We start from the raw sequence: 20,381 nt of genomic DNA on the forward strand, positions 1-20,381 counted from the left end.
GAAAAAGTTTGCTGACCCCTGAATTAGAGAACTAAATAATAACTACATAGGTAAAGTGCTTAGAACAGCGCCTGGATCGTTGTAAACACTCAATACGAGTTGACTATCATTTCATGTATACAATCTCGTTCAATTCAAACAGAGCACTGGTAAGCAGGTGTTCTAATTTCCCTTTGTAAAAAGAATGTAAGTGACTTGCCCAAGGTCACGCTACATAAGCGGCAGAGATGAAACTTAAACTCTGATCTTCTGCCAGAAAACCCATCTTCTTTCTCTCACCCCAAAGCTCAGTCTTGGCTGGTAAACAGTCCTGCCTTAAACATGCTCCCGTTGGGTTTACTAGTTGCAAGACTCACTGGTTCCCTAATACACCAGCAAGTTGATAGTTCATGTACAAAACATGGGCTATATTCTCCCTTCCCAATCTGGCTCGGCAATTCCAATCAAACACTGTTGTTTTTTAAAAAAGGAAAATTTGGCAAAATAAGGACTAATACTCTAAATTCAACATAAAAGTGCCTCCTACCTGGGGGCATCAGCAATGCTTCGTCAGCATTCTCCGTAGAGAGAGGGGTTGAGAATTCAGTGACTGCTAGAATAGAAACAGCTAGGGGTAGTCGGGTCAGTGTCCCTACACCAGCACACTGAGCCCCCTCTAGTGGGAAAGAACAAACGCTGGCTGGACAATGTGTAAGCTATAAAAATAATTCATCAAGATTTTTCTATAAGCATGGTGGTAGAAATAATGCTTTAAACAGAAATTCCATTGCAAAAATGAAAATACCAACACTAAGGGGTAACCCTCATGACTGAAATGAAAACAAAGCCAATTCTTGTGAAAGGAAGGAAATGTTCCAACAGCATTTTCAACCTCACAGTAGAATCCTCGGAAAGCCCAGGAATGCAGAGATGGAAATAATGGCTATCTAATACAGCCATCTGATTCCTCCCACCATTGATTCCATTTCTCCTTCTATTATGTACCTATTACCTGCCCAGGCAGCTCATAGAATGAAAACATGTCAGGTTGATAAAACAAAAGTAAGAACTTACCCAATGCAGGCTTTAAATGCTCAGTCTCTGTTAATGAGTGGGAAAAGAAAAGACCTGGTTTAAAAAAGGGCAATGGTTTCTAGAGATGCTTCAATTAAAAATGAATTTTAAAGTGGAAGAATATGAGTCCCCCCAAATCAAAATGTTGACCCTTCCTGCCTTATTTCAGACGACTTATCAATTACCAGATGTATAAATATGAACAAAGCGTGTCTAATAACTTACGCTCAACCCAGCGTGGCTGTGCTATTTTTACCGTACAAACTCTGACACCTCCAAACAGATGACAGACATTTCACACACAGCACAGTTAAGTGGAACCCTGTGACTGTACGGAAGAGACTGCTTTGATGGAATTCTCAACCAAACCCCAACTAAAACCAACAAAACAAAACCAAATCAAAGGCGGAAGGAAAAAAGAAACAAAAACATAAATGAAAACAAACCCAAACACACATACGTACAATATGTGATGAACTGACTGAAAAAGCTAACTGATTACATTAGTATCATATAGATACAATCTTTCTCATTCAATACAATTGAGGATTTTAGCAACAAAATTCACTTCTCTAAAGCCACTACAAGGAGCCCTGGTGGCGCAATGGTTAAAGTGCTTGACTGCTAAGCGAAAGATTGGCCGCTCCTTGGGAGAAAGATGTGGCAGTCTGCTTCCGTAAAGATTACAGCCTTGGAAACCCTATGGGCAGTTCTACTCTGTCTTTAGGGTGGCTATGAGTCAGAATTGACTCGATGGCAATGGGTTTGGGTTTAGACCCATCATGTGATTTCCTTTTTCCCACTGGCACACAAATTCATGTCTTTAGCATTGGTGGTAGGTTAAATATTGGTCACACGTGGTAGTGGGAATCCTTTTGCACGTCTAGACTAGTGATTCTCAGCTGACAATGATTTCCCCCCTCCCCCAAGGTGACATTTGGCAATATTAGGAGATATTTTTTGCTGTCACAAATGGGAAGGGGCATGGCTGGCAGGGGTGCCCTACTGTCATCTAATGGATACGGGCCAGGGGTGCTACTAAACATTCTGCCATGCACAGCACAGCCTCCTACCCATTAAACAAACAAACATTGCCATCAAGTCCTACTCATAGTGACGCTACAGGACACAGTAGAACTGCCCCATAAGGTTTCCAAGGAGCACCTGGTGGATTTGAACTGCTGACCTTTTGGTAAACAGCCACAGCACTTAATCACTACGCCACCAGGGTTTCCAACAGTCTCCTACAACAAAGAATTATCCATCCCCAAATGCTTGTAGAGCTGAGGTCGAGAAACCCTGGACTGGACTGATCACGGTTATTACTACTTGGCCAGAGGGTTGTGATTAGCATAACTGGCCTGAAATTGCAATCAACAGGACAAAACTACGTGCTGTTCGAATTTATAAACTCCTCATTTCTTCACCTTCATTAGACTGCAAGCTTTTAATGATAAAGACTTTCGTCTCTGAGTTCACCATAGTATCAGTGGGTGATTAAGGTTACCATTGACTAATGCCTTTTTCACCAGTTATTTTGAAATCTAATTCTTGTAATGGATCCACCATTTCTCCACTATTTTTCCTCTGTATAAAATCCATTTCAACATCTTGTGGTAAATGAAGTCAGCCTCTCAAATTACCAATGTCTCTTTGCTTTTGCTCCTATCAGTGATCAGAGGTGGTCTGGGATTGCATGGGTGCGTTGCCAATGGGATTAGTGGAGACGCAATCCAGATAATGCACTTGGAGGGGGAGGTAGCCCTCACCTGCACAGACTATGCTGGCGTCTTCTCCAGGACCACAATTATGGAGGTACCAGCCTGCATGAGGGCACTGTCCCAGGAAGCTCTCTCTTCCTGTACAAGCTACATCATCCAGCAGAAACTCGCCCGAGCCTTCGCCAAACTGGGCCTCAACAGGGGCGGCGAGGGCACGCCCACAGCCCAGCTGCCTGCATACCACATCGGCTTCATTCATGTCCCATCGGTCATCACAAACCCTGCCCCACCGGCCCTGATAGAAAACTTCCACACGTCCGGAACATTGGCTGGGCCCGTTCACCAGCTGCAACTGTGGCCAGTCTTTCAAAGAGACAGAAATACCGCATGTTAGGAACAGGAACATATTCTCTATCAACCCATTTGCTTAACCACTCAACAAATACTATGTCACAGATGATAGCACTGGGGATCCTGTGACTCACAGGGCAGGCCTAGTTGTTGCTGTCACAGAGTTTACATGCTCATTGGAGGAAACTGTCACATTAATCCAAACACAGGTGTGGACTTACAAGTGCAGGGAGTGCTAAGGCTCAGAGGGGAGAGGCACACGTCATTTTAATAGTGCATGATTAGGGAGAAGAATCAAGAAAGTGATGATGGAGCTGAGGCTTGGAAGAAGGAGAGAAAGGAGTTAAGTAGACACAGAGATGGAGAGGAGGAAAGAAAAGCACGTACTAAGGCCCTGAGACAGCAGGGAGCAAAGGTCTTTTGAGGATTAAAAGAAACCAGTGTGCTTGGAGTGCAGAAGGCAGAAGGCAGGGGCCACCAGACATTGTCGGGGAGGTAAGCAGGGCTCTTTGTCCATACACAGACAATTTGAGAGTGAAAGGCGTTGCTAATCATAATTACAAAGTGTTACCATATTTTTATGCAAATAATACATGTGTTATGCTCTTTTGCTAGCTGCTGTGCCTCCCCCTCCATATTTTTGCAAGTAAAACCCAGAACCAAGTACACTCTGTTAATTTTTTTTACAGCAACATGCAAAAAAATTAGCATTGCATGTTTCAAAACTTGGTTGGTTGTTTGGTTGCTTCAAAACTACCTGGGGTGGGGGAGGGCTTGGTTGGCAAATATATATGTATATAAAATGTGCTTTATCTGCATAAAAATACAGTAACCGTCCTCTTCTTTCTTCTTTCTCACTCCCCTAATAGAGAAACCCAATTTTACATACAAGCAGTGTAAGAGGCCCCTTACAGGAGCTCGAGGGACTATTAAAGGAAGGAGGACTGGTTAGGAAGGTTTATGACTAACTGTATTGGCCACAAATTACTCATATATGAAAGAGAAATTTTCCCAACTGAAAGTTAAGTTCCATGTGGTTAAGAACTATTTGCTTTCATAGCCTCTAGGATGCTTAATACGTCCCTGGGTGGCACAAATGGTTTAGGCTTGGCTGCTAACCCAAAGGTTGATGTTTTGAATCCACCCAGCAGCACTGCAGAAGAAAGACCTGGAGATCTGCTTCTGTAAGGATTACAGCCAAGAAAACCCTGTGGAGAAGGTCTACTCTGTAACACACAGTGTCGCCGTGAGTTGGAACTGACTCAATGGCAAAGGATTTGGTTTAGTTTTGGTTTAGGATGCATAATACAGGCTTGGTAAATTTTTCATTGACTGAATTACTATCCTGTGGTGAATTCTGAATGTCCTGAGTGTACAATCAGTGAAGATGAAAAACCTCAAAAATGTTAAATGACCAAAAGTGATGACAAAGAACTGGGACTCTGACAGTTATAATATGGAGCACTGTTAAATAAATATAAACATACTATTTTAAATACAGTTAACCCTTATCTGTGGGTTCTGCTTCGAAGATTTAGCCAGCTGCAGATCGAAAGTATTCAGAAAAAAAAAGGAGTTTCAAAAAGCAAAACTTGAATTTGCAGTGTACTGAGCATGATGCCAAATCCATGCGAATGAAGCAATGTGTAAGCAGCCCCTGCTGTAGCCTCCCGCCATCTCACAGCTCCTCAGTTCCCTCCAGTTCTCCTTGTCTGAGCATTGTTCGTCTGTCTTGTTCATTTGCTACTTGTGTGCACCCTTTGTTTCTATGAAAAAATGGCTCCTGAAAAGCAATGACATGGTCAAAGCAATCCCTCAAAGGCTAAGAGGGAGCGTAAAGTGCTATCTCTCAAAGAGGAAATAAAAACCTTAGATCTTTTGAAAAGCAGCATGTTGCTTGCCAAAGTGGGCTGTGAGTTCGGTGAGAACAAATAAAACATTTGCTCAATAAAGCAGAAAGAAGCAGGAACTCCTGGAAGTGTTAGAGCTGCCCCTACAATGGCAAAAATGGTCTCTCTGGTTCATGATAAAGTGCTGCAAAGACTGAGAAACCATTAAGTGTTAAGTGTAAGCATGAACAACCATTTACATAGCATTTACATTGTATCAAGTACTATAAGTAAAGTTCTAAGTAATCTAGAGATGACTTAAACTACAGTATGCAGGAGGATGTGCATAGCTTATATGCAAATACTACTCCATTTTATAGAAGGAACTTGAGCAGCCACGGACTTTGGTATCTGCAGACACCAAGGAATGACTGTATGTCAGTCACTTTTCATAGGTGTGGGCAGAGAGCTCAAGATAGAATCTCAGACTATTCAAGTCCTTAGCATCCCTCCTCTGGGCTCAGGGAACAATCCCATGAATAGGTCTCCCTCACACGTCCCCCAAGTCTACTCACTTCCCCTCCCATCCATCCTGCACACTGTCTCTAAGGTTGCTGTTCTTGATTCCATCGAGTGGATTCCAACTCATGGCGACTCCAAGTGTGCAGAGTAAAACAGCTCCATAGGGTTTTCAAGGTTGTGACCTTTTGGGAGGAGATTGCCAGACCTGTCTTCCAAGGTGCCTCTGAATGGGTTTGAACCACCAAACTTTTGGCTAGTAGTTGGAGGCTTAATGGTTTGTGCCACCCAGGGACTCCTGTCTCTAGGGTTACTGCCCCTAAGTCCAGCATTGGCATGATACCACTTTACTCAATGAATTTCAAGGCTTCCAAGTGTTTCTTACTTGAATTGATTTAATACAACAAACATTTATGGAGAACCTATGTAAAAGCCTGATGTTAGATGATATGAGGCATTAAAAAAGAAAAAAAAAAGAAAGGGAGAGAAATTCTTACACTCTCTTGGCAATCCAAATACCTCAACCTGACACTCATACTCTGGACTGGCTCAGAAAAAAATAAACCCCAAAGTGATTCTCAAGGATGCCTGAAGTTTTTCAGTCCCGAGTCTTTGTACCATGGACGGTTATCTCCTTTCCCATTTCACCTCTCAACATGGCGTGTGGTCAGTCTCCAATGGCCTTTCTCCATGGAGCTTTCTCTGATCCTCCAACAGATATCTCTCCCTCCTCTGAGCTTCCATTGCATTTAATTTCTATTCCTCATTTGACACTTATCATATTTGTCCTGTTTTTGAGTTATTTTTTAAAGCTTCTACTTCTCCCATAAAATTATAAACACCATCATTATTTTGTTTCCAACAGTGCCTTATAAAACCTGACACATAGTAGCAAATATTAACTGGTGATGAACGATGAGTGTTGTCTTTCTGATGGTCCCCAGTGCATTGAGAAAAAGCCAAGATGAATGCATAGGGTTTCCAGGTGAAATCGTTTTGTCTGGAAGTATTTGTATGAGTGGTGATCTACCCACCACTGAAAAGCACATGACCCATGAAGCCACGTCCAACTAGGAGTTAGGAAACTTTGACTTACCACCAGGAAATGGCGTTAGAATTTCAGCATCTAAGAGCAGAGAGAAATGAATGACATGTCATTGCCACTCATGACAGTCTGCATGAGTTTACTGGGGGAGGGTCAGCATGTATGTGATGGGCCTATGAAGTAGAAGCTGAGCTTAAGGGCACCCTTTGGGAAATATATTTGGCAGCTTCTTTCTGATCAATGGCAAGTGAAAAATTGATCATGTATTTGGGCAGCTCAGAGTCATGCACAGACTGTTCTTTTAGCCTGGGTTATTTGTGTGGACGGACATACCTGCTGCCAGGAAGGTAGAAAGGCGAAACGGTCAAGTGCTAATAAAAGTGTATTCCTATGGCATTTATAAAGGGACTTCAAAGAGAGGGGGTGAAAGGACTCAGATTAACAAGAAAGGGTGTGCCTCTCTTCATTGATCTTGAATTTGCTTGTCAGGAATGGAGTGGTACAGTGTCCTGATGCAGTGTCTTATCAGACCCCAAAAGAGCCATTATTTCGGCGTCTGAAGTCAGGATTTTCTTTAGTTCAGCTTCTCTTTGAATGACAATTTACTAAACCATGGTCATATCTTCACTCCGTGTATTTCTCAAATGCATTTGGCTAACAACAACACAGTTTGGGGAGAAAATGCTTCCCATGTGGTTAAAGGAAGGTAGCAGGGAAGCCGCCTTTTTTCTTCCCTCAGTCACTGTTTTCTTCCCCCCTCCCAGCCCCTGCGCTGTGTTGGTGTCGGTCAATACAACCAGAGGACTGGGGGCGTCTGTGGATGTTCTGTTAAAGCGTACTAGGTGTAGTTCTTACCAAAATCTCCCGAAGTGTCGTATTCATTTTCTAGGAGAAAGGAAATTGAATGTAACTGGAGTCTATTAGTGATGATGAAAATTCTGAAATTCCCTGTGCTTGCTTGAAGGGTCAGCTGTCACCCGACTGCTAAGACACCGTGGAAAAACCTCAGCCTAGAATTATTCTTATATGTGGCTATTCCTCAGTGGTTTAAGGCATTGAAACATTGGAAGGAAAACCCTTCAGATTCTTATCAATATGTGTTGAGATACAAACATCTTAGTCTAAACTCTATGCTCGGGAATACCCCAGTCCGCTCAACTGGGCTTGGTTTTCTACATTTCTCTACCTGAGGGTGGAGGAGGGGACATGTCAGGGGAGAGATAGGCTGCGTCTTCCTAAAGGACCAATTTTACCTCATGTCAAGTATTTAAAACATTGCTTTTATATTAAAATAAGTATGATTTTATTATACACTGGAAGTAAAAATCCATATGACATTTTAAGATAAAAGTATTTCAAAGAGCTTCTCTGCTTAGGGCTGTACTGTAGGGGTATTTCAGAAATACTGGAACTGACTACTTTATTACCATTCCTTCTCTCCCTCTTGTGGTCAGTTGCTCATTTCCGCACCCAACATCGCTGGGAAAGAGTCCTTAAGGAAATGGCCAAGGGAACTGTGCTTTTTGGTGGTGTAGGAAGGGGGGCTTTGGAAGATCATATTTAAATAAATTGGGGTTCTCTGCATCTGGGGATTGGGCAAGGGATTGGGGTTTATGAGTGTGTCAGGGGGCCCTGAAGCAGGTAGGAAGGGTGCCGTTATTCGCAGGGCATCAAAGACAACTCTGAACATTTCAAATCTGGCCTACCTTCAGGTCAATTTTTCCAAAGTGTAGGCATGTTCGGTGGAGGGACAGAGCACTGGATATAATAGACTCCAGAGACCTCAGTTTTTGCTGTGTGACTTTGATAAAGTCACTGAGCCTCTCTGAATCTCAGTTTCCTTATTTGCAAGATGGGAATCATTGCAAGAATATATATAAAATAGAATGAGGAATCATTGCAAGAATATATATAAAATAGAATACATATAAAATAAAATGGGCAGAAAATGGTTGGCAAACTGGAACTTGCCTCAGGGCCAGATGGACTTTATGCCCTGAGGCCCTTCCAAGATGGCACACCTGGACTTCGGGCACTTGACATTACACTAATGAGTCAGTAAATCTCTGAAAATGCCATATTTGAAAAAAATTGGATTATTCTTCCCCCTCCCCCAAATGACACAAGGGGAATTCAGATAAAAGTATTGGAAAGTATATTGAAAACTAGAGCAAGACTGAGACTTGGGGAAGGAGTTATAGACAATGCTACCTTTGTCATTAAAGCAATTAATTATTAATTATCAATTGATTATTAATTCATAAATAATTACTGAAATTAACCAATTCAGCTATGTTGTTATCTTATTGTTAGGCATCATCGAGTCGGTTCTGACTCATAACAACCCTATAACAACAACGAAACACTGCCTGGTCCTGTACCGTCCTCACAATCATTGCTATGTTTGAGCCCTCTGTTGCAGCCACTGTGCCAATCCATCTTGTTGAGGGTCCTCCTCTTTTTCAATGACACTCCACTCTACCAAGCATGATGTTCTTCTCCAGGTACTGGTCCCTCCTGATAATATGTCCAAAGTACGTGAGAAGAAGTCTTGCCATCCTCACTTCCAAGGAGCAGTCTGGATGTACTTCTTCTAAGACAGACTTGTTCATTCTTCTCGCAGTCCGTGGTATAGTCAGTATTTGTGAGTTATAACTGCTCGATTCTAGAGCAGGGTTTCTCAACCTCGGCACCACTGACTTCAGGGCTGGAAAATTCATTGTTGTGAGGGCTGTCCTATGCATTGCAGGATGTTAAACAGCATCCCTGGTCTCTACCCATTAGATGACCATAGCTCCACCCAGGTGTGACAACCAAAAAGGTCTCTAGACATTGCCAAATGTTCCCTAGGGGGCTAAATTGTGTTTGAGAACCATCATTTAAAAGGGTACTTGGAAAGAGTTTTTAAATTCCTCTTAAGTAAGATTTATACTTAGAACAATTTGCTAACTGGATTATTCTCAGCCCCTTCTTCCCTCTCAAGGGGCCTGGTCCGAGGACACGCTGGCTGAGATGGTGGCACAGCCTACGCACCCAGGCTGCCTGGGGAGCCCAGATGGGGTAAAAATGGATTCTGCCCTGTCCTGCTGGGCCTAGGACTCACAGGGAGGGTTTTGGAAAGGTCCAGCTTCATTTGACTGTGAGGAAGGTCCTGAGGGCCCAGGAGGTCAGAGGGGGTGCCTTTACCCTGAAGGTGGATGAGAAGCCTTGGAGATGATAGTATAATGACTAGAACTCTCAAGGCAACCTCCAGTCCCTGCAGTGGGAGAGGTCCCAACCGGGACAGCCCAGGTCTAGTCTCCCTGTCACCAAATGAGTTCACTGCTTCTGACTGAGGCTGGCACATTCAGTAGTTCCTAAGTCAGTCCCCTGGCCAGGGACATTTTGTCCACTGCTGGGAGTCCCTGGGTAGTGCAAATGTTTAAACGCCCAACTACTAACTTAGAGGTTGGTGGCTTGAACCCTGGTGAGCTTCTCCTGAAAGGTCACAGCCTTGAAAACCCTATGGAGAGAAGTTCTACTCTGAGCACATGGGGTCACCATGAGTCAGAATCAACTTGATGGCAACTGGTCTGGTTTGGTTTGGAGTCTGCAAAGCCTTCTGAAATCAATGTTTGTTGAAGGAATTGGATGTTTTGCTCTTGGCCGCTTCATGATGGCTCAGACCCTGCTTCCTGGCAGGTTGGGTTTGGGGAGGAATGAGCAGGGGGTGGGGGATACATTTTCTCCCCACAGTGGGCCACTGAGGAGCAACGGCGGGGGGCTTCCTCTTCTTGTGCTCTCCCTGGCTCTAGACCTTGACCCACTGTTCAAAATTGGTTTATTAGTAATACGGCTGATTTCGTCTCTAATAGGTTGATTTCCTCAAGAAGCAGACCTACCATGCATAGCATCATTGGTAGCGTGTTTTTATGGCTCTGAAATGGATCTGAACAATGAAGGCAACTCATTCCCACAACAGTACGTGAGGGAGGGAGAAAAGGCATCGCTAGTATTATTGTAAGGGAGACCCTCAACGTGATGGATTGACACACACAGAGGCTGCAACGGTGGGCTGGGGTCAAACAGCAACATTGTGAGGATGGAGCAGGACCGGGAACCTAACGACAACAACAGTTATTACCGTAGTTATTATTATTGGTATGCCCATTTTGCCAGATGAAGGCTAAATGATGTGCAGAAAGCCACATTAACAGGAGGGGCGGGAGGGATGTGTGTTGAGCGAGGGGTGGAGGAATATCTATCAGAGGGATGGCCTGGGAGCACCGCCTGTGCGAGATCTGTGCAGTCCTACAAGGCCCTGAGCTTAGGCGAGTTTCATTGCTCTGCTGTCGCCATCTTGAAATTCTTAATAATTTTTGAACAAGAGAACCCACAGTTGGATTTTGCACCAGGACCTGCAAATTAGGTAGCTGGTCCTGTGGACAAAGTCTTTTGACTTCAGATCTAGAATCTCTTCCCATATTCTTACCCTGGGCTTCTCAAATAGACACAGGAGGATTGGGGTCATATTTAGGGTATTTTCTGCTCCATAAATACCATGGGAGAAAATGTTCCAATATGAGTGTCTTTCTTAAGGAAGAATGGCTCAACACCCAAGCAGACAGGGACTTTCCTACCCAGCAAACGATACATTACAAAGACATTCTCTCATGTTGGGGAGAAAGGAGGAGACTCAAGGAAAAATTTGGAAAAGATGAAAAACAAACTCTCAGAAAAGATAGATTTACCTGAGCAGATGACTCCGGCATCTTCCCCATGCCCACAGTTGTGGGCAAACCAGCCGGCGTGGGAGCACTGCCCCAGGTAGGCCTCTGTCCCGGAGCACTGCACATTGTCCAGAAGAATGGGGCCGGTGCCCTGGCCAAAGTGGGCCTCTCCGGGGGCGGACACGGCTGTCCCACAGCCCAGCTGCCGGCACACCACCTGAGCTTCGTTCTTGCCCCACAGGTCATCACACACCGTGCCCCATGTGCCTTCAAAATACACCTCGACACGGCCAGAACACCTTCCAGAACCTTCCACGAGCTGCACGGCAAGCCACTCTTCAGGAGAAAGGCAGACCCCCAACCCCCACCAAAGAATTGGTGAATGGAGTCGTCATCTTCACCACCACTGTTGTCATCCTGGTAACTACCATCCATGGAGTGCCACCTAGCTACCTTGCAGAGGATTGTTATCCTCATTTCACCAGAGAGGAAACGGGGAAGGACAACAGCACAGCTCTCCAGAGGTCACATAGTTAGTGAGGGGCAGATGGGAACCTGGCTCATTCCGACTACTCCTGGTGGGCCCTCCTCTCTCGGCTGGATTGTCTATGCCACCAGTTTAGTTCTGCCTTATGGTTGGACGCACGGACTTTGCTTTGTTCTCCTCGAAAGCACTTCAGTCTGGATTGCCCCACCCACTGTGGTAAGAATATCTGCATCTAAGGAGATGGGGAGCAACGGTGGTAGAACTCTTGCCTTGCATGCAGGAGACCAGGGTTTGATTCCCTGCCAATGTGCCTCATGAGAAGCCACCACCCATCTGTCAGCGGAGGCTTGCATGTTGCTATGATGCTGAACAGGTTTCAGTGGAGCTAAGACAGGCTAGGAGGAAAGACCTGGCAATCTACCTCCGAAAATCAGCTAATGAAAACCCTATGGATCACAACAGTCTGATCCTGTTGTGCATGGGGTCACCATGAGTCAGAGGCTGACTCAACGACAGCTAACAATAACAACAAAGGAGATAGGAGGTCTCAGGTTCCAGGCTCCCACCCTGATATTTTAGCTTAAGAACTGTCTTCTGGACTCTTGAATAGTTTTTGCTGTATTGTTGTCAGTGATGAGTCCAGGCTATTGGAAAAAAGCGAGTGGATAACAAATTTACTCATTGTGCGTTATTCCCAAGGACACCTCGCCCTCTCCTACTGTGGGAGCTGGGCTTAACCTCTCATTTCCTCTTCTGCAAAGTGAGATACTAACGGACCTGCTCAAAGGCACTAATGCGCAAACATGTGCAACGTGCCTCCAATGGGGTCGGGGGGGGGGCTTTGGAGCTGGCAGTTTCTTTTATCTCCATTTTACAGATGTGTAATGACAGGGCGGGGATAGAAATGCATTCTCCTGGCCAGCTGCTGGCCGTGTTGGGCTCCTGCTTTCTTACCACCTCCCGGTGGCCACAGGGTGGTGCTTCTCAAAGTGTGGCCCTCACACAGCCCATTTTCCACATCTCTGAGGAGGCAGATTCCTGAGGCACCCCCATCCATTAAATCAGAATATCTGGGGTGGGGCCCAGGATTTTGCGTGTTCAACAGAGATTATTGTGCATCCCCAAATTTGAGAACACCTGAGACAGAGACGCTTAAGCCAGTTTCTAATGTGTGCTGTTGTTGGGTGCCGTCGAGTTGATTCCAACCCACAGTGACCCCGTAAGACAGAGTAGAACTGCCCCATGGGATTTCCTAGGCTGTAATCTTTACAGGGGCAGATCGCCAGGTCTTTCTTCCATGGAGCTGCTGGGTAGGTTTGAACTGCCTACCTTTCAGTTAGCAGCCGAGCACTTTAACCACTGTTCCACCAGGGCTCTTTCTCTAATGTGTAAGAACCATGAAATTAGCTAATGGTCTGAGGGCACCCCTCTTTGTTGAGCAGAAATAAAAACTGAGTGGCCTTATTTTTGGAGATAAGAAACTCATCCTGCTTGGGGAGGAGGGGACCTTCCCCCCAGGTCAGAAGGGGGTTTTCATGGCTGAGGCTCACCTTCGCGCTGCTCCATGTGGTGGACGGTGCTTCTCTTGAGGTGTACCTTCCATGGCCTTTCTCCAGGTCCCAGTCCTCTCAAGTTCTTCCTGTAGCAAACTGAGACACAGCGGCCATGTTAGAACCCAGAGTTAAAGCACAATCGGGATCAAGGAACCCCGCACCACAGCCAGGCATCAGACGGCAGCCTCGTGGCCCCCACACCAGAACCACCAACTCAAGTTTCAGAGGAACTGGGCCTGGCAATCTGTATTTTAACAATCTAAGTGTTGCTGCCCCACAGCCAAGTTTGGGAACCCATGTTCTAGAATCACTTTTCCTCACACTTTTGCTGCAGGACGCATTCGATCTTAAAACTCTTCCTCGTAATCGGATATATGTTTGTACCAGTTATTCCAACTTTTCATCAGCCACTACATTCTAATGGAGCCCTAGTGGCACAGTGGTTAAGAGCTATGGCTGCTAACCAGGAAGTTAGCAGTTCAAGTCCACCAGTTGCTCCTTTGAAACCCTAAGGGGCAGCTCTACTCTGTCCAGTACAGTTCCTATGAGTCAGAATCAACTTGATTGCAATGGGTTTTGGGATATTCTAACATGCATCTTCAGCTATCTGTAGTTAACACAGGAACATTTTTCTTTAATTGAGTGGCAGTTTACATACACATTCAACCTTGCTTTTTAATTCACTTGATCTTTTCTAATATCTCCTGGGTTTGTCTTTATTTTTTCCTCTATCAGGAAGGTCATCCTCTTTGACCTAGTGCACAGCTTCAGGAGGGATACACATGGAGCCGTGAGGGAGGAAGGGGTCAGCTGCCTAGCCATCCAGATCAGCAGAATCGACCCCAGCAATCAGTGGGATGGCAGATGTCAAGGGCATGTGAGTAGCTGTGCTCCCCTGCGAGAGCTCCAAACAGCTCTCAAAGATGAGTAAGATACTCTTCCTGCTTTTGAGGTGCTGGTATTCCCAGTCTAGCGAAGGAGACAAACAGGGAGAGTAGTACTGCTATTTACTGTGAAAAATTCTGCCCTAAGGGCGTGTAGGACGAGAAGGAGGGCACAGGGGAGAAAGGCTACCCCATCCAGGAGACCCTCAGGCTGTAGAGGGACAGCGCTGGGCTAACAGGAACAATGGCATTGGTTGGTCTGTATCTCAGGTGGTTGCCCTTGGAGAAACACTGGACAGTGAGGCCAGAATGTGGGCAGGGGAGGCTGGGGGCAACACACAGCTGGCCTTGGGGCTGAGAGGTCAGCAGGGCTAGGCATGAAAGGCCTTCGCCATCACGTATGGGACCTGGCTTCTTGGGGAGCAAGAGGAGTCAGGCAGAGTCTTAAGCTGGGAAAGCCCAGAGGTACAGTATAGAAGGACATTTCTTGTAGCAAGATGGACTGGAAGAGGAAGGGTCTGGACAGGGAAATGAGCTCTGAGGCTGTTGGTGCTGCCTGGGCAGAACATCCCAAGACGCTAATTCAAGCCAGTGGCAGTGGGGATAGAGAAGAGTGCACAGAGTGATATTTGGGAGGTGAGCTCTGCAATCCTTGCTGAGCTACTGAGTGTGAAGGGGCTATAGGGAGCCAAGGGGGTTGCTACACATGGCTTCTTGTAAGACAGTTCCCTGAGGAGCGCCGTCTTCACCATTTTGATTGTGGAATGACTACTGTGGCATCCCTGAGTGGTACAAATGGTTAAAAGGCTTGGCTGCTAGCCGGAAGGTTGGTGGTTCAAGTCCACCAGAGGTACCTTGGAAGAAAGGTCTGGCGATCTACTTCTGAAAAATCAGCCATTGAGAACCCTGTGGAGCACAGTTCTACTCTGACATACATAGGGTCACTATGAGTCAAAATCAATTCGACAACAACTGGCTTGCTCCAGAGTTGGCCAACTGTTAGCTGAGTGCCCAGTGTGCTGGCATCCCTAAACCACACCTGTGTGCCTTTGGATGGCAAAATCCACTCCAAGCTTGCCTTCCTCTGCAGTTGTTCGTCAAACTGATAAGTTATAGTGCTATTGTTCTGAGCAAGACATACGATGCTGCTCCCTAACACTTAGAAGCTCTTTGTTATGCTCACTGCAGATGGGACAGCCCAAATGCTAAGGTCCCAGTGGTGTTGACACCCCAGGATTTGCATCATTCCATAATACAGCCAGCTTGGCATATGGCTGACAGGCATGGAGGAGCCATACCCAAGCTCCTGGCCGACAAGCTTCCAGGAAAGCATGGTTCTGCCAGACAAGGCAATTTCAAAAAGTGATTGTTCATCCGTGTAAATTGTGCCTTGTTCTTTGCTCATTGCCACAACACGAGAGAGGGCATTTGTGTGTGTGTGTGTGTGTGTGGTGGGGGGGGAGTGGGGTGGTAGAAAAGGGAAGAGGATCACCTTGTCCCTGATAATATTTCTACATCATGTTATTCTGATACTTTCCCTAACGGTGTAGAATGCTTGAATGGTCCCCTGGATTGGAAGCATGAAGTGGAATATTGAGATAAAACTGAAAAGATCACTTGGGACAGATTGTCGAGAGCTTTGAATGCCAGGTCAAGAGTCATGGATTTAATTTTATAGGCAACAGGAAACCTTTGGAAGTTTTTGAAGAAAGGAGTGAGATAATCATGTTTTTGAACAGAGGAGTAATTAGGAAGCTCAAACCCAAATTGCTATGCAGGATGAGTTCAAAGGTGGAAGATTTCTCATGAGCTAGTAGAGGAGGGAATAGAGTCCCGAGCCAGGTTGTGGCCACAGGAGGAGAAGAGAGAGGAAGGACATGAAAGACACTTGCAGGGAGAAGTAATGAAATGAGACTGGCCAGTGAATATGTTGTGGAGGAAGGGGTGAGATGGGGAGGTGTCAGTGCAAAGTTTGAAGTCCAGTGGCAAGACCAGGAGAGCCAGGAAAAGATGGTGCTGATCTGGGAGGGAGTGCTGGGCCTCACTGTGGGGGCAGCAGGCAGTGGGACACGTGGGCCTGAAGGTCAGAAGTGTTGTCAAGGGTAGAGACGGTGATTTGGAAAGAAATGGTTGCTGAAGTTGGAAAGGAGATTGAGTCATTGAGGGGAACGGAAGGTGCATAGAGAGAGGAAGGAAGGAGGAAAATGGGCCAAGGAGCGTGGCCAAGGAGCAAGGAGGAGACGAAGACGGGTGAGTGGCTGAAGCCAAGGAGCATCAAGGATCCCGGTAGAGTGGTAGTGGTTGGTGTGGCCTGCCAGGGGCTGACCAGACAGAGACCACCAGGTTGATGATGAAAGGCTAATGGACATACTCCCTTAGAAAGAGCAGCTTCAGAAGGAGGTGGGGGTTGAAGTCAGCGTGCATGTGCTTAGGGAGTGAGGAGTGAGGAGACAGGGTCATGAGCAACTCGTCAGCAAGTTTACCATGAAGAAAGGAGTGAGGTTCCCAGGACGCTGGGGCAGGGAGGTTTAAACCCAACTCCCATCCCCTGTTACAGAAAGTGGATATTTTCTCAATCCTAAGTAAGGCACACAGCACCAAGACATGTCCCCAGGCCTGAGACAGCTCCCTGTCTACAGAAATGCAGAACAGCCTCTGGCAGAGAGAGGGAGAGAGAGAAAGAGAACCATTGTTCAAGGCAGGTAGGTGGTATGAAGAAAAGTGTTAGGGTCTGTAGTGTTTGGGGGAGTATTTACTAGTGTGAGATAAGGAATCTGGGGTGAAGGAACCATTTGAGAATAGAGCAAAGACAATAGTTTCAGGGGCTCATTTAGCCTGCATGGCTCCAAAAAGTCTGGAGTCCATGAGAACATGAGATTCTGTTCTGCATTTTCCCCCTTTTGATCAGGATTCTTCTGCAGAACTCTGAAACTATTGCCCCGATATAGTCTTTACACCTTAAACCAAAAATATCCCCTGCAGTCTTCTTAAAACCAAACAATGGTTTAGTTTAACTAGTAAAAAATATCTGCCTTGAGCATTATGTTCTTTTAAGAACTATCCATATGGGATCAAAAGATTAGACAGGAACCTTAGGGGATAGAGAGTTTATGTTAATGGTGGAGGAACAAGTCAGAAAAGGAGGGTGAGAATGGTTGTACGACTGAAAGAATGCAATCAACGTCACTGATGCACGTTTTGCTGTGTATAGTCTCAATAACAACAAAATTAATTAAAAAAAAAAAGAATACTTTTCAAATTAAGTAAAATAAAAAAATAGAGCAAGGCGAGAGCTGATAGTTTAGTAGGGGAGGGGAGAGGGTGGACAAAGCTTCCTATGGGATGGGAACGAGGAGGAAGAGGGGGATGAAGTGGATGAAACAAGTTGGTTCTGAAAGTGCGTGTGTGTGTGTACGTGCAAGTGTGCGCATGTTCATGTGTATGTGTGTGTGGGGGGGGTAGCTGTCAGCTGGCAAGCAAAGTTAAGCGGTGGTGGTGGCAGCTAAAGATGGGAGGGGAGCTGAATGAGGCAGCAGCGTAGCTGTGAGGATCCAGCAGAAACCAGACACCCGAATTTCCATCCTGAAGATGGTGCTTGGGGTGGAAGCCCAATGGGCTGAGGGACTATGAAGGCAGGTCTGAGCACATGGGATGGGGTCTGTAGGAGTGAGGGAAGAAGAGGAAGCTGGGTGAGAGCGTGAGGCCCTAGAGGGAGGGCAGGTCCAGGACCATAGCTGCACTGACTGTAAGTTGATCATAATGTGGCTTTAGAGACTCTGCTAAGGATTTAACTTGGATTCTGTTGATCCGATAAACTCGACACCAGGGAACAATCACATTTTCAGGATAGTCCTTTTTTTTCCGGTGGTAAACAAGCTGCCCTTTGTTCTGACTTTTTATGTGAATTGCCCTGATATCAACGGAGTGCCCGTGGTCTGCAAGTTTCCCAAATCCCTTCTTATATCAATGGGGTCTGCACTGAACTGCAATTGTATCCCTGGGTGGCTGTTCCCAGGTCTCGCTGGCCCCATTGTCTGTAAGACTCTTGTGCACTCAGCGTGAAGAATCTAAAAACAGCCTGTAAGGCCATATCATATCACTAATCCATGCTCTCCCAGAAGCTCCAGCGTGCTTGTATAAACTGCAGGGTGATGTACACATTTTGGCGGGGAGGGGAGGTTAGCATACAGGTGTGTGCAAGAGGGTTGGAAAAGTGGGCAAAGATAAAGGAGTCACCAGGGAGCCAGCAAAAAAATGGCCCCACTGATCACTGCTCCTTGCAAATGGTGTCTACAAGACCCACTGAGCCTCTCAAATTTCCTTAGATTTGGAGGAAATCAGGGGAAACAACCCCATAACCTTGTTGTGTTTATTTTGAGAGGGTCTGGTATGGTGTGACATTCTTGCTTATTTTGTTCCTATCCATTTACTCACACTATTTACGGAGTGAGTGCCCTCTATTGTGCTGTGAACTGTGCTAAGAAATGGGACCACAAGTATAACAATGAGTATCCTCCGTGTGGCAAAAAGCGCTGGTGTCTGGCTGTAAGTCTGCAAATTTCAAGGAAAACAGGAGAAGGCAGAGGAAGTGGAGAGTTGAATAGTGTTGTAACTAGACTATGAAAATGTCCTCTGCAATGTAAAAAATAACCCTGATTTTTATTTTTTCCACTGGGACTTGGTTTTGCATTGTGATAGGAGGAGGTGGGTAGAACTCAGGATCAAGTTCAGAACAAGAGTAGAGGCTGATCCTGTTCGTAGGGGCCCACTTTCTGCTGGTCCCACTGCATTACAGTAGTTATCAAGCATGTAGGGGCCCACTTCCTGCTGGTCCCACTGCATTACCAGTAGTTATCAAGCATGTAGGGGCCCACTTCCTGCTGGTCCCACTGCATTACCAGTAGTTATCAAGCATGTAGGGGCCCACTTCCTGCTGGTCCCACTGCATTACCAGTAGTTATCAAGAATGTAGAATCTTATGACAATTGCTGAATTGTAGGGTGGCTTCCTTCCAGCTCCCAGAAATCATTAAACTCCCTTAACTCAAACCACAGGATGTCTCTCCCTGCCCACCTTCTACCTATCCTAAATCCTCTAGGGACTTGATTCCAAACAGATGAAATCATAGGCCGATTCCACTGCCCAAGAATAGCAGTGAGTTTTAAACAAGGCCCTGGGAGGGGAAGCAGAGCTCATTGAGGTTCAATCTATATTGGTCCAGGGGTCACTTTCAACCCTGTCATATATGTACATTCCCAGAGCTGATACTTGACACTTTGAGCCCCAATAGAGTCAGCATCGTCTTTGCCACAAGTGGAACAAACATGAATTTTGGATTTTCTTAGCGATTTCCAAAAATGATGATGCTTCAGAAAGCCCACCAATTTCTACACACATTTAGTATAGTTCCTAAATCTCCAAAGTACCTAAATTCATGGTATTGATATCCTAGAAGAAAAGAACTCTTTCCCTGCTCTATCTATGCATTTAAAAATATTAAATCTACTGTTGAAACCTATTACTGAGATACTGAAAGGGGGGAAATATCTTAGTTTCTTGGAGGAATTGGAAACACCATGTTAAAATGTTATAATCTGATGACCCATGCTTTCATGGTTCTTAGTTTAAAATACATGGTTTGGAATGTACAGTGTCTACAGCATCATACTCTTGGAGTGAGATGGAGCCTTAGACAATTATAATAACAGTTAACATTGAATGGACATTTTCTATGCCAGAAGCTCTCTCCCACGTAATCTGCAAACACTGTTTCATTAAATCCCTCTAACCATCCTATGAACTATCCCCTTTTTACATGTGAGGACACAGGAGCAACAGAGAGATTAAAAAACTGGCCCAAGATCACACCTCCAGAAAGTGCTAGAGTTAGAGGTTGAACGACCCAGGCCTCTCTGGCCCTAAAGCTCATATTCCTGAGGTCATCAGACATATAGATGAGAAACAAGGTCAAAACTCCAAAAGAGATTCAAGGAATCATTCAGATCCTTTTTAATATCCTGTTGTTTTTGTGTGCTGCCTAGTCGATTCCGACTCAAAGCGACCCTATAGGATGGAATAGAACTGCCCCATAGCGTTTCCTACGCTGTAGTCTTTATGGAAGCAGATCACCGGGTCTTTTCTCCTGAGGATTGGCTAGTGGGTTCGAACTGCCAACATTTTGGTTAGCAGCCGAGCACTTAACTATTGCGCCACAAGTCTCCTTCTATTTT

The 20,381-nt window shown here is 45.5% G+C and overlaps 1 protein-coding gene across 1 annotated transcript in view; it reads right to left on the reverse strand.

Annotated features, from left to right (window-relative positions):
• DMBT1 (deleted in malignant brain tumors 1) overlaps window positions 1-20,381 on the reverse strand; it is a 233,323-nt gene that overhangs the window by 86,073 nt on the left and 126,869 nt on the right. The window contains exons 15-16 of the mRNA XM_064269899.1: window positions 11,249-11,563; window positions 2,823-3,137 (exon numbers count right to left, since the gene is read on the reverse strand). Of these exons, the coding sequence (XP_064125969.1) occupies window positions 2,823-3,137; window positions 11,249-11,563 (630 nt within the window). The remainder of the gene's footprint in view (window positions 1-2,822; window positions 3,138-11,248; window positions 11,564-20,381) is intronic.

Source organism: Loxodonta africana, chromosome 16, assembly GCF_030014295.1.
Source record: "Loxodonta africana isolate mLoxAfr1 chromosome 16, mLoxAfr1.hap2, whole genome shotgun sequence".
Classification (NCBI taxonomy): domain Eukaryota; kingdom Metazoa; phylum Chordata; class Mammalia; order Proboscidea; family Elephantidae; genus Loxodonta; species Loxodonta africana.